The sequence below is a fragment of the Gopherus flavomarginatus genome, chromosome 7 (genome assembly GCF_025201925.1).
Source record: "Gopherus flavomarginatus isolate rGopFla2 chromosome 7, rGopFla2.mat.asm, whole genome shotgun sequence".
Taxonomy (NCBI): Eukaryota; Metazoa; Chordata; order Testudines; family Testudinidae; genus Gopherus; species Gopherus flavomarginatus.
Window position 1 is genome coordinate 74,850,468 of NC_066623.1, and position 15,033 is coordinate 74,865,500.

Here is a 15,033-nt window from a genome sequence, read left to right on the forward strand (position 1 = left end):
ACTCAGGTCAATAATCTTTTTTTTGTCTCTAATTAAACACGATGATTGTTTTATTTCAACCTATATTGGCCCCTTTAGACCCATGTGATCAAAACCTCAGTACTGGTTGAATGGATCTTTTCTTTTTGTTCTCATGAAATGGTAGCAAGCAAATTACACAAAGGTTAAGGCCATTGAGTAGGTTTAAAAGAGAAGCATGACAGGTTTTCACAATAAGAGCAACCCTGCTCATCACAGTTGAAATGAGCAATTAATAATTCATAACAATTCACTGAATTATATGCTTCCTATTCAATACGTTTCCAAACATGAATAGATTAAATGGTAATTGCTATCAAGCTTTCTGTTCTATTTCATGTGCCTAATAAAAGTTTATCTTTTGGAGCTTACTTTGTATCTCCTTTTGATCTACTCCTGACTGCAATATACTATATTAAAATATTTATTATTAACCTATCAAATATTAACCGTTTTAAAATTATACTGACTAAAGAAAACAAATAGGATACTTTAACTTTTTTATGAATGTCCTAATATTTAGATATGCAGAAAACTTCCATAATACACCGCCAACAAAAACTGATGAACCAAAAAATTGTATGCACACTCTTTAAAGAGTGCTGCTTTGAAATGCACTGCTATTATATCCACCAGCATGATTTATTTTAGCTCTTTACATATACAGTAGAAACTCAGTTACGAACACGTTGGGAAAGGAGGTTGTTCATAACTCTGGAATGTTCATAATTCTGAACAAAATGTTATGGTTGCTCTTTCAAAAGTTTACAACTAACAGACTTAATACAGCTTTTACTATGCAGAAGAAAAATGCTGTTTTCCCTTTATTTTATAGTAGTTTATGTTTAACATTGTACTGTACTGTATTTGCCTTTTTTTTTTTTCGTCTGCTGCTGCTGCCTGATTGTTGTACTTCCAGTTCTAAATGAGGTGTGTGGTTGACTGGTCAGTTCTGAGGTTCTACTGTAACACTATGTATGTATTCATTAAAAGGTTATTAATTTCCCATCTGTACAATATAATTCCTGCAGCACTGCCTATTTTTATTAAATTAGTATTTTATCTTTTTTTCAGTGGTTAGGTCTTTGTGAGCCTCCCTATTTTTTGCATTTTGCTTCTCGACCACTTAAAATGGATTTAGTTTGGTTAAAATTCCAATAGCTAGCTTGACAGCTGACAATATTGATAATCATATGATGAAATAAAAAAAAAACAGTTGCTATCCTAGTAAGGCTGAAAGACCTGAAAGCTGAGACATTTGTGAAGGCAATTGGAGTAGAAAAAAACATAGCATCATGATGGTAAGGGAGCTCTTTTCCTTTCTTAAATGGCCAGATTGGTGCTGTGGTTTTATAAATGCTGTTCATGTATAATGTGCTCTGATTTTGGGGGGAAATACACCAGGTGATCACATTAGCCCTTTCAAACAGAGAGTTATTGCTCACTAGAACCCAATGGCCTAGCAGTGTTATGCTAACTCTTTACTCAGTTCCCTCTCCAGTTTTCTGTGGGCTGTCATCTTCCTGGGACTTTCTTCGAAATGCCCGTAGACATCACTAGCTGTTGACCATTGTGTTTACAACCAATGTCTTGGTCATGCATTGTTATGGAAACCTTTCCTCCATGGAGAGGAGCAGACACAATTCCCTCCAGTGCCCATCAATGCCACTTTCTCTGTAGGTCAGAGAAGATTGCTAACAAAATCACTGTAGAGTGTAAAATGGTGTTTCAGCACCGCTCCTTAGCCTATGCCAGCACTACCAATGCTACCAATATATATCCACTGATTTCATTACATTCTATACTGCAATCTCAACATTTGAAACATCTCACCTTCTTCATGCTAAGCACACTCCCTTTCCCTCGTCAAATCAAATCCCACACTAAAACACGTGTCTGTCATGAAACCATGCTTTGACCTGAGTGCTTTTGTCCGTTATATGATGATGCACCTGTATAGTTATCCCATATGTTATATTTGCCTGAACAAGGTTTGGCTCTTGTCTTTTCTGTCTTTAAAGATCCACAGTGATAGGGGGCTATATGGAATTATGAGGCATACTTTCTGCTGGTAAATTGATAGACCTTCACTGAAGTACATTGATTTATACCAGCTGAGAATCTGACCCAATAACTCTGTGAGGATTTATAATTTTGCCATGTTTGTTCTTGGAGTGCACATCCTTACATGTTTCAATAATAGTATTCCTTGGGACATCAGTGTGATTCTAGATTGATTTCAGTCAAGTTACTCTGAATTTAAACTGGTGTAATTTGGCCTGGTATATTCAAAACATGACCTAATGAACCACCACAACAGGCTTGTGAAGTAGGTTAGTAAATATTATCCCCATCATAACAGATGGAGAAACTGAAGTAGAGATGGTAAGTGACTTGCCCAAGGTACATAGCAGGACCATGTCAGAGCTGCATAAGAAATCAAGGCTTCCTGATTCTGAATTGTGTGCTTCTTCCTCTTCAGTATACTTCCTAATATGCATGAGATTCATATATATGTATTTAGGGTGATGTACAATGTGTATCTTCCTACACAGATATATATAAACATGTTAAGTATCCCTGCAGGCGAGATTTTTATAGGACAACTGCATTTATTTATTTGAACTGTTTAGAAAGAACAGAAGGTTGTAATATGTCTTTTAAGAATGACAATTTGGGAAGTTCTCAGTAGCAAAAGATTTTTTTGTTGTATTGCAAATGTTCACTTCCTACAAGAAATGTTTATATAATTCATTGGCTCATGGTTTCATGTTTGATTTTCTCTGGAAATTCATCCTGCATGATGATTTTCATAAAATGCTTTAGCTGCTAACGCTTGTAATTCATGGCAAAATTCAGACAATAAAAGAAGCTTATTTATATTTAAATAATCAGGTAATACATAGAAGGATAACTGACAGAATAATCTAGCATTCTATGGAATGATGCAAGTCAGTCCACAAGACAGATGCATGCAGTTTGTATAGTTTGAACATCAGAGATGAGAATTTAAGTGTAATCCTCTGCCTGCCTTAATGAAAATTATTAAAGAATGGAAAAAGGGGCAAAATCAAATAATATATGAAATGGCTGCTTACTGTAATTGTGGTTCTTCAAGATGTGATGGAGATATGTCCTCCAGGTAGGCATGTTTGTGCCCTGCACACTGGAGCCAGAGGCTTTTGCCTAGCAGTATCTGTAGACAGGCAGCATTCACATCTTGTGTGTAGTGTCCCTTCCTTGACTATATAAGGTACACTGCCTCCCCCACCCCCAGTTCCTTCGCATTGAACATCCAGGGTAAGGCTCCACTGCAGAGGGGATGGAGGGCAGGTCATGCATCACATCTCAAAGAATCCGTTACAGTAAGTAATCGTTGTTTCTTCTTCAAGTAGATGCAGACGTGTATTCTAGGTAGGTGACACAGAAGCAGCACACTCTGTTCGAGTAGGGCTTGGAGTCTATGTGACTAGGGATTGCAGGACCACTTCTCTAACATTAGTGTCTGTTCTGGAAGAAGCAGTGATTGCGTTAATCTATGTATGGACAACCATGTGGCCACCCTTCAAATGTCCATATGGAAATGTCTCACTGAGAAATGTACCAATGTATCCTGTGCTCTCATTGAAATGAGTCAATATCTGCTGAGGAGGCACAGCCCACACTATCTCATACACTGTCTTGATATAAGACATTATCCATCTAGAGATGGTCTGCGCAAAGACCGCTTGTCCCTTCATGTGTTCTGCATGTAATTCATGCTTCGCCTTTCCTGTTTGCAACTATTCATGATAAAAGGCTAGGCAGCATCTAACATCTAACGTTGCTTCTCTGGAGAGGAATGCAGCTTAGCGAAAAATACAGGGAAATACACCGCTTGGTTCAAATGAAACTGAGAGACCATCTTGGATAAGAACTTTGGCTGTAACTGGGATGTTACCTTGTCCTTGGAGAGCTGCATGTAAGGAGGCCCTGCCTTCAAGCTCCTGCAACTCACCCATCCTCCTAGCAGAGGCAATGGCTATGAAGAATGTAGTTCTTTGAGACAAGAGGGACAGTGGACAGGATATAAGGGGCTCGAATGGAGGCCTCATTAGAGCTGCAAAATACGTGTTCAGGTCTCAGAAAAGGACTGGCTCTTGGACCAGAGGATGCAAGCAAAGAAGTCCTTTCAGAAATCTTGTCACTGTGGCATTGGAAAAAACTGATCCCCTTTGGATAGAGGGATGAAATGCCAATATTGCTACCAACACCAATTTTGAAGGTGTAGCAGGTACTCCAAGATGTTCTGGATTGAAGTTCCAGCCAGACAGGCCCCAAGGACCACACTGAGAACCATTTCCACTTAATCAAATAGGACATCTTATTGGAAGGCTTCCTATTGTTAAGTAGGACAGGTTGGTCTGCCTCCAAGCAATGCTCTTCTTCATTCAGCCATGCAGTACCTCCTCCATAAGGTGCAGGGAGCTGATCATCAGATTAAGGGTATGGTCGTAATCGTGTGTGTGGAAGCAGTATGGCAGGATGAATTGACAGAGTGAGGAGGCCCCAGAACCAGCTATCATGGCCACATCGAGGTGATCCACCTTGAACTTTTTCCTGCAGTGGAAAGCATTTGGCGATGGAGCCCGGCTGAACTTCCCCATTAAAGCAGAAAGGCGACACTTCTTGTTTTCCCTGGTCGCAAATAGGTCAATCGTGTGAATTTCCCATGCTGCAGAAACAATCCTCCTTCAGGAGCCATTCCGAGGGCGATCTGTGACCCGAGAAAAGCCTTGATACTGAGTCAGGCCACATGGCCTGTCCAAGCAGATGCTGCTTGAGGCGAAGGTCCCGTGTCCCCTGAGCCCTCTTTTTTGAATGATCTACAGACTGAACAGCGCACTTTAAGGTGTGGTTTACCAAGGCAGAGCAAGCATCTTGTCGGAGTTGGGAATTGCCACTCCACAGGAAGGGCAATGCTTGGACCCTGGTGAGGGCATCACTACCGCTAACACTACTCTCGCTTTTTTTTTAAACTAACACTAACTACTAACTATGTACAATGAACTAGGCTAAGAAGGATGAATGCAAGCTTGTGAGACAGCAACCACACTGAGATCTGACTCCAGCTGATGTGTGCTGAGAAGGAACTGAGAGGGGTCGGGTGGCCCTGCCTCATATAGTCAGGGGAAGGGCTATAGAAACAAGGCACTCCTCTATGGGTACTGGTAGGCAAAATCTTTGGATCCAGAGGCGCACACACACCTACCTGGAATACACATCTGCATCTACTTGAATTAGAATTAAGAGTTTAACATTAGGTATCTGACTGAAAACCCACACTTCTGAAAGAAATGTTATGCTTGCTAATTGTTTTAAGATTTGTACCGTTAAATCAACAGATGATAAACAGAGCTGATCCAATACTTCACAACAATAATGTAATCAGATCTGCAGAAGGGGACCTCTACACCTCCCCAAATCCCCACTTGGGCTCAGTGACAAGTCAAGGATCTGCTTGCCAGGGTCTCATTGCAGTTGCCGCTTTGCCTGCTCACAGAATATCTGGGAGCAGATTACTGGTTTGTTTGTTTTTTAAATTGTATCCATTGTTTGATTTTTATCTGACTTTTTCAAACTCTTTTTTTGTAACTCTGTGAGTTGATCAAACTGTGTTGCTAATTTGTCACTGGTGGAAAGAATCACTACCAAAGTATTCTTTCTGTTCCCTGATTGTGTGTGTGTGCATGTGCGCCTGAGATGGAAATGGGTGATTGGCACACAGCAGTCACATCAGCTGCACCCTTTTATTTAGTACAAGCATTCTCCCTGAACCAACCTCTGCTAGATGCTGTGTCTGTGTGGTGGAATGCCTGAACTCTGAGGTTACTGCTGCTAATGTTAGTACTTATGATCTGGAAGGCAAGGACCAAGATTTAACTGGCCCCTGTATGAACAGGGATGCAAGGGGTGAGCTAGGTGTCTCTGTGCCTTCTTCCCACTTGTGTCCATGCAGTACTAAGAACAATCTGGACCTTAATTTATAAAAAATATTGCAGCACTTTGGTCCATAAAACAGAATAGGCCTTTGCATATTTTTTTTGTTTTAAGAAATGGAATAACAACTGTGGAACGTTATCCACTTGGTATGTATAACAATGATTTTTAGTACTTTAAATCTACACTATGAACTGATGTGACAAAGAATATGGATTTTGTGATAGCAGGTCAAATTTCTGGTTCCAGTAGGTCAATACTACACACTGGGGAAGCTCCCTAAACATTAATATGCCTAATTTTGTAAATAAGCCATATTTTTTAAAAAGGAAAAAGTCCCTTTACATATATATTTCTGTAGCATCATGGCTCAGAGAAAGCTGTTACAGGGAATTAGATCAACACCACCGTTGGCATGCTCAGGCAAATAATCCCTCCAGAGTTTTGATAATGCAATGCAGTGATTTTCGTTTTCATGTAATTTTCGAGAAAAAGACAGTAAATAAAATATTCCAGACAGAAATTAATTGGAAAAAAATGGGCCAATTGCAAAAGCAGCTAGATCATGGACTCCTCTGCTGCACATTGAAATATCAGAAAGCGGATTTTAATCAGTGTGTACTCAGCTTGATATATTGAATACATGGCAATCTGATGTCCATCCTATAACCAGGAGCAGCTCTGTTTTTTGCCGCCCCAAGCACAGCAGGCAGGCGGCTTTCGGCAGCGTGCCTGCGGGCGGTCCGCTGGTCACGCAGATTCAGTGGCGTGCCTGCGGGAGGTCCATCGGTGCTGCGCCATCAGCGTCCCCGCCACCGAATTGCTGCCAAAGCCGCAGGACCAGTGGACCTTCTGCAGGCGCCGCTGAAAGCTGCTTGCCTGCCTCCCTCACAGCAACCAGCAGGCTGCCCCCCTACGGCTTTCCACCCCAGACATGCGCTTGCTGCGCTGGTGCCTGGAGCTGCCCTGCCTATAACCCTGACAATTGCATTCAGAAACAAGTTGTTTTCTGACTTTTGAATAGATGAGCGTTGGTATTTATTTCCTTTGTGCCAAGTAAAGAAACTTATTAAATAGCCCTTGCTGCATTTTAACTTTCTGAATATATCAGTCTTCTAGTGTTCTAACTAGATATCCTGAAAAATATTTTGTGGGAACTTTGATTCAACAAAATGTAGTTTAACTACGTATTACACACAAAAACCACTATGAAGAAGTCTATTCTGACCAAGGACATGAGACTGTGAACAAAGCATGAATTGACAGCAGCGTTCACAGTACATATAAATATATAACTATTAGATAAGGGAATAGTAGAGTAGTGATTAATGTGTAATGGATGGCAGATGTGTGGCATGTGAACAGTTCATGATTTGTATGGAGTATGGTTCCCAGAAATTAATGAACCAATCACAGAGTGCGTGATATGATATAAAATAAAATACGCACGCGGCATTCTCTTTCGGGAATGTGTATATAATTAGATTAATGATTATGTACTTTGGACTTGTGTCAACCCCTGTGCTAGCAGAGTCTGATCAACTCAGTGTAGTTTTACTGTATCCCAGTAAAGAAACCTAAATGACTAGTTCAGAGTCGAGCTGAGTTGCTGGGAGGTTAAGGTATCGAAGGGAATGCCAACACTATGTTAAAAGAAAATTGAGGTTGCAAACTCAGGCACTCAAATGGTAGGAAATGCCAGAATTAAGGTTGCCTGTTTAATCCTAATGCTGCCTCTTGGGCATGTGCATTATGATACATCTTTAATTATATGATCACATAATATTTTTTCCCCACAGAACTCCTTCCTCATTCAGTCCATAGGATAGGCAGTGCTCATTTAGGGCTTGTCTACACTTGAAATGATACAGCAGCAGCTGCACTGCTATAGCACTTCAGTGTAGACACTATCTATACCAAAGGAAGGGGTTCTGCCATCGCTGTAGTTAATCCAGCTGCCCAAGTGGCAGTAATACAGTCTATATTGAGGGTTAGGTCCGAATACCTATGTCTCCCAGAGGGATGGATTTTTCACATGCCTGAGAGAGAGAGCTATGCCAAGGTAAGTTTCCAGAATAGAACAGCAATTCAATAGCTTTGTTTTTTCCTTGTTGTTCAGCATGGGGCCTCATGTGTTATTTGCTGCACTAACTATTCCAATCCTGTTCTGAACACACAACATAAGAATGGTATTACTGGGTGAAACCAATGGTCCATCTAGGCCAGTATCCTGTCTTCCAACAGCAGCCAATGGCAGGTGCTTCAAAGGGAATGAACAGAATAGGGCAATTATCAAGTGATCCATCCACTCCCAGCGTCTGGCACTCAGAGGCTCAGGGACACCAAGAGCATGGGGTTGCATAAGAACATAAACTATACATATATCCAACTATATGTACACTATGATGGGGGGCTAATTTAGCTACAACTAATCAGGAAAGAGATCCTGGAGTCATTGTGGATAGTTCTCTGAAGATGTCCACGCAGTGTGCAGCGGCAGTCAAAAAAGCAAACAGGATGTTAGGAATCATTACAAAAGGGATAGAGAATAAGATGGAGAATATCTTATTGCCCTTATATAAATCCATGGTATGCCCACATCTTGAGCACTGTGTACAGACGTGGTCTCCTCATTTCAAAAAGATTTATTAGAAAAAGTTCAGAGAAGGGCAACTAAAATGATTAGGGGTTTGGAATGGGTCCCATATGAGGAGAGAGTAAAGAGGCTAGGACTTTTCGTCTTGGAAAAGAAGAGAATAAGCGGGGGATATGATAGAGGTATATAAAATCATGAGTGATGTGGAGAAAGTGAATAAGGAAAAGTTATTTACTTGTTCCCATAATATAAGAACTAGGGGCCACCAAATGAAATGAATGGGCAGCAGGTTTAAAACAAATAAAAGGAAGTTCTTCTCAGATAGTACACAGTCAACCTGTGGAACTCCTTGCCTGAGGAGGTTGTGAAGGCTAGGACTATAACAGGGTTTAAAAGAGAACTGGATAAATTCATGGAGGTTAAGTCCATTAATGGCTATTAGCCAGGGTGTGTAATGAATGGTGTCCTTCCCCTCTGTTTGTCAGAGGGTGGAGATGGATGTCAGGAGAGAGATCACCTGATCTGTTAGGTTCATTCCCTCTGGGGCACCTGGTATTGGCCAATGTCAGTAGACAGTATGGCCATTTTTATGTTCTTATGTTTATTGTAGACCTGCTGCCTACTAATTTCATTGGGTGACCTCTGATTTCTTGTGTTATTTAAAGCAGTGAACAACACCTCCCTATTTACTTTATCCACACCATTTGTGATTTTATAGATCCCTGTCATATTCTCTCTTCCAAGCTGAACAATCTCAGTCTTTCTAATCTCTCCTCAAAGCTTCACAAATATTATTGAATTTATTTTCATTGCACTCTGGTGAAATAAAGGAATTGTATTATCCCTGTTTTACAGATGTGAAACTGAGTCACAGAAAGATTAAGGTCAGAAGTATCCACTAATTTTGGGTGTCCAATTTGAGATGCTTAGAACCTTCTTTTTCATTACATAGCTCTTTATGTGTTCAAAGCACAATTCCCCACTGACTTCAGCTACAGATGTGAGTGCTCAGCACTTCTGCAAATCAGGCCCCAGGGTCTCAGGACAAGCACTCAGGAAATAAGATATACACAATTGCTGACCATGTGAGAAAAGTTTGATATAAATGATTTGACTAAAATCACATAAGCGCTCTGGCAGAGACAGGGAGAGAATCCATTTCACCAGGGCAGCAGTCAACTGCTTTAATCGTGAGATCATTCTTTCTTTTATTGTAGTCCCCCGGCTCATTCACTATACAGCTTCCAACTTCTGCAACAAATTAAGCAGGGGTTGAACAACCTCCTTTCCTTCCCTCCTGTATCGTTTCCAGAGCAAGTCCATCCTGTGTACTTAGTAAGGCAGGGATCCTGTGGAAAAACAGTATGTGATCACGTAATTAAAGTCTGTATGATAATGTGTATGCAGAAGGTGGGCAAATTAAGGTTTTGAGTGGTTGATTTTGCAGCCTCAGTTTTCCTTTAATGTAGTTTATTGGGCCTAATTTCCTAGGTTTTCAAAAAAAGCAAACTGAGAAAACAGAAATTCCATCATGCAGCACAATATTGACACCCAGATGATTCATCAAGAGAGTTTGTACCTTTAGATTCACTGCACAGACCTCTGGCACTTGAGCTAAAGGAGTAATTGAAAGCAACACAGTACGTTGTCATAATCTGTGTGAACCAGGACTAGAGGGGATGAGGAAATTGAGCTCTTACATGGTTCACAGCCGAATAGTTAGGGAACTGCGCTAGGATACAGGAGACTCAAGTCCCTACTCTGCTTGATTCACTACAGTTTTTTTTTTTCCATCCCGGACCACTCTTAATCAGGCAGAGCAGGGACTTGAACCAAGGCATGGGGACACAAACTGATACCCAAATCAAAAACCTCAGGGTTCAGCCTCAAAATGGACAATTCGACACAATTCTATTTTCCTTAAAAGCATCTGAAAAAATTTGTTTTAGTTCCAGTGGAAGGAAACCAAATTTCAAAACCTTGAAAGTTGCTATCAAATATGTTTGCATGAACCAGTTACTGAATAACAAACATGTTAAAATCAAATCTGTGTGTATATAATTCACAAATGTAGAAACAGGCCAAATTCATTGAATAAAATGTTTACTGTGAATAGGTCATTCCTCTCTATAGACTTACATTCTATTTCAGGAATAATAGTCATTGCACCTGCAATTCCTGATAGTTTTTCCAGTTCCTCGCTTTGCAACTGTCGTCTGCTTGTTTGAAGGTCAAAGTGTCTCTCTCTCTCTTTCTCTCTCACCCCCCATCGCCCCCCTTCCAGGTAGTTGTATTTTAGGAGGCGAAGTAATCTTAGGATATATCATTTGTATTTGGTTGTAGAGTATTTTAGAATCTATAGCTAAGACACTATGCCAGTAATAATTCTTCTTCTGATCTTTCATGAGTTTCTAGATCTTACTAACCAGGAGCAAGTGTTTTTTGCAGAAACTTGTGTGTGTGTGTGTGTGTGTGTGTGTGTGAGAGAGAGAGAGAGAGAGAGAGAGACAAATGCTGAGAACCAGGGGGAGAAGGTGAAAGAAACAAATAAAAGGGTGTTTAAGAGTTTGTAGAATTAAATCTTCAAAAGTAGTAGTTATAGAGATTACAATATTCAGGACCTAATACAAAGATTCCAGCAGCAGCAGCCTAGCCTGATACGTAATGGCGTGGCATTTGCTTGTGTATAGTGGTATAGCAAAATATTGATCACCATCTGCTACTAAAAGTTAATATTAAATGCTATTTTGTTAAAATCTTTAGATTTATTAACTCTGTATTTTTGGTTTAGGCGCTATAATATTAAGTAATGAGTTAGTACGCTGTTCTCTATATATTATATAGATGTAGGTTAATTTATGAACTCAGATTTTTAAGCTACTCAAAAAGGCAGAAGTTCAGTCACAGAAACATGTTAATACACTTAGATATCACCTTTTGTCTTTCAGTAAGAATTTTTAAGTTTGGAAAGTTGCACTTGTAGTTTAGCTCACATAAATTAATTGATAGCGGGCAAGACACACACATCTGCATATTTCAGTACAAGCTTCTCCAGGCATTAGCAGAGAAAAGGGGAGAGGGCACTAAAAGCGTAATGAAATAAATGGACTGCACAGTCAATTTACTGCCCTCATTGAGTATCCATAAAGGTTCAGGCAGTAAGGCATTTTTAAAGCTTGTAAAAGTTTTGCTCTTTTTCAACTCTAAGTAGCTGCACATGCTGGGATACAGAAGCACAGGCAGCAAAGGTGCAGGAAAAGGGCAGCTCTCAGTTACTTACATTGACAGCCTAAGCTGTGCAAGATATATCCCAGCAGACACTTATCACATTTAGTCCCTGATGTTCCCTCCTTACACTCACAGAATCCTGTGTCATTACAGCGATCGTGGACAGAGCCAAAAGGGTTACAATTACAGTCTGCAGAAACAAGACAACACACATACGCTGGCCATAATTCAAACAATAGCAATAAAGGAAGCAATTCTAGTATTTAAAAGTAAAGGAAGACTGTCTATTAATGACATTTGGAGGAGAGAGAATAATTACCACAGGTCCACTTTTCATTTGTTTGGTCTTTTTAAGAGCAGACCTCTGTCTGATTATGTGATGGGGAAAATCAAAGAGAAAAGATGTAGAGTAAAAAGGTAACTGATCATAATGGATATTCCATTTTAGTAAGGAGGTTTTGTATAGCTTAATGAACAGAAGGGAAGATTTGTATAGCAAGGATAAATCGATATGCCATCAGGATGAAATCTGTTTTAAATTATTAAAATAGGTGTAGCTGTATCACTCAATACTTTGAGTTCTGCTGAACATTTTTAAAGTGCTATATAAATGCACTTTACTTATTTCCAAGATAATCTTCCCTTTATATTTAGGAGTAGTATGTTAATTTATGTAGGTACTTGCCATTGTAGTGATGAGAATTTACAATGCATCTTTCACATATTCCAAAACAACCTTGAGGTGGGGAGCAAAATACTACAAGACTTGGTCAGTACTGACTTTTAGCTGTCATTTTCATTCCACCTCTCTTCTTCCACTCCCATGGGGGATGTGGAGGGGGGAATGTGAGGATGGAAGATCCAGTGATGCACTCCAGCACCCAAATATAGATTTTTTTTCTCACGTGCCTGAACCTGACCAAAGACTGTAGTAAATTGTGGTGGTTTGGGTTGACCCCTTTATTTCCACAGCCTTTATTCGAGGGAAATATAGTAACTCCTCACTTAATGTTGTAGTTATGTTCCTGAAAAATGCGACTTTAAGTGAAATGATGTTAAGCTAATCCAATTTCCCCATAAGAATGAATGTAAATGGGGGGATTAGGTTCCAGGGAAATTTTTTTTGCCATACAGTATAGTAGTATAGTTGGGAGGTGTCCCTGCCTTACCTCACACAGGCACAGCCCACTGGCAGTGGAGACAATGAGGCAAGCAAGGAGGCTGAAGGTGCTGTAGGCTAGGAGAACCACATTGCGCAGCAGCAGCAGCAACAGCTTCCCCTTCTCTGCAAGCACCAGGGCGGAGAGCTCAGCCCTCGGCCTGCCCATGCCACCCCTTCCCCCAAGTCCCCATCCTTAACCTGCCTCTTCTTTCCCCTTTACTTTGCACTTTGTGTCCTTGCTCCTAACCCCTCCCTCCCCTGTCTCCTGCCTGTGGCAATCAGCTGGCTTGCAGCATTCACGAGGGAGGGGGAAGGAGCAAGGACACAGTGTCCAGGCTCCCCCTGCCTCCTGAACACTGCAAGCCAGCTGATTGCCATGGGCAGGAGGCAGGAGGAGGAAGAGAGGAGGTGCACTGCATCCTCCCTCCTACCTGTGGCAATCAGCTCGCTTGCGATATTCAGGGAGCAGGAGGGAGGAGCGAGGACTCAGCGTGCAGGCTCTCGCCTCCCTCCCCTCCTGCCTCCTGCCCGCAACAATCAGCTGGTTTGCGGTGTTCAGGAGGCAGGGGAGGGAGGGGGAGCCTGTGCCCAGAGTCCTCACTCCTCTCCCTCCCTCCTGAATGCCACAAGCCAGCTGATTGCTGCGGACAGGAGGCAGAGGGACGAAGGGGAAGGCACTGATCTGTGGGGTCTGTCAGAGGGCAGGAGGCGGTGGGGCATGGGGGAGCTGATAGCGGGGCTGCCAGCTGTGGACAAAGCAGGCAAATGATGTTATAGCGAAGCATTGCACAACTTTAAATGGAGCATGTTCTGTAATTGAGCAGGGACATAAGATTGAAACAATGTTAAGCGACAGGACATTAAGTGGGGAGACCTCTCTCTTTAACACCATCACAAATTCAGTGCTCAGCTCTGGGCTCCAGGGCAGGTGAGAGCCCTTCAAAGAAGGAAGATAGTTGACAGCAGTATTGAGTTTTCTGGCACTGCTGTGGATCAACTGTATATTTTCTCTAAGCCTAAGGGCCAAATTCTGATCTTGTTTACACCAATATAAACCTACAGTAAATTCTCTGTTGTATCTGAGGCCACACTCTACCTCTAACAATAATTTTGTCCACACGCCTGATCTCTGCTGCTATCAAAGGCAAGAGATACAAATCCTTGCTGGGTCCATTGTTTATTTTTTTCTTTTTAATCAAGCTACCCTGTTGCTATTGTTCGCTAGGACTCCATTATATTGCAGCAATATTACAAATGACAGAAGAGGAAAAAGCATTAAAATATTTTAAAATCCAATGGAATTTTTTTTTATGGGGAAAGGAAAATTACCAGTAACAAATTTGTCACCTGCTGCCTTACTGCTTATTAACTTTAAATTAAAGAGGACATTTCAAACATTTGGCATGCTAGAGAAGAATAGTTACCTCTGGCAAACACAGTTCCAGAATAATAATCCAGTCAATTAGCTAACAACATTAATTAATGAAGTTGAATACTGACATACTCCCAAAAAAACGTTGTGGAACATTGAGCAGAGTTATGCCTCAGTGGGTGCCATATAAAAAAACTGGAACTCCTGATGTTAATCAGACATTGGAAATCTTTATGTAAATAGGCATACGGCTGAGGTACTAAATGCAGACAGTCACATTTATTTAAAGAAGTGTAAGTCAAAAGCGAACAGCACTGTATATTATAAGGAAATGGCCTGATTCTCCTTTCACTGAACTGAAAGTAACTCAGCTGAACAAAGTGGAATTACACTGATGTAAAATGAGTATAAGTGGGAGAAGAGTCAAGCATGGAATAGGTTATGTGTATATAATATATTGCCCCACAAAATGGAAAGCCTGATCTAAAGGTCAATGAAAAACTCCCATTGCCTTGAATCACATCAATAAGTAAAGATTATCAGGCTTATATTTTGCGACTAAAGGGGACAAGATATATTGGATTAAAAAAGCTGTTATGACAAAGCTCCTTATAAATGTGTTCTGACAACCTCTTTAAAAAAATACAATAAAGGGGTATTACCAAAAAAAAAATTAAA

General features: G+C 40.8%; 1 protein-coding gene across 4 annotated transcripts in view; it reads right to left on the reverse strand.

Annotated features, from left to right (window-relative positions):
• The window catches only part of NTNG1 (netrin G1), a 209,142-nt gene that overhangs the window by 35,333 nt on the left and 158,776 nt on the right, over positions 1–15,033 (reverse strand). Inside the window, exon 9 of one of the 4 annotated variants that reach the window (XM_050962387.1) lies at positions 11,874–12,011. The exons of the other annotated variants lie outside the window; for them this stretch is intronic. Within the exon in view, the coding sequence (XP_050818344.1) occupies positions 11,874–12,011 (138 nt within the window). The remainder of the gene's footprint in view (positions 1–11,873; positions 12,012–15,033) is intronic. 4 annotated transcript variants of the gene reach the window in all.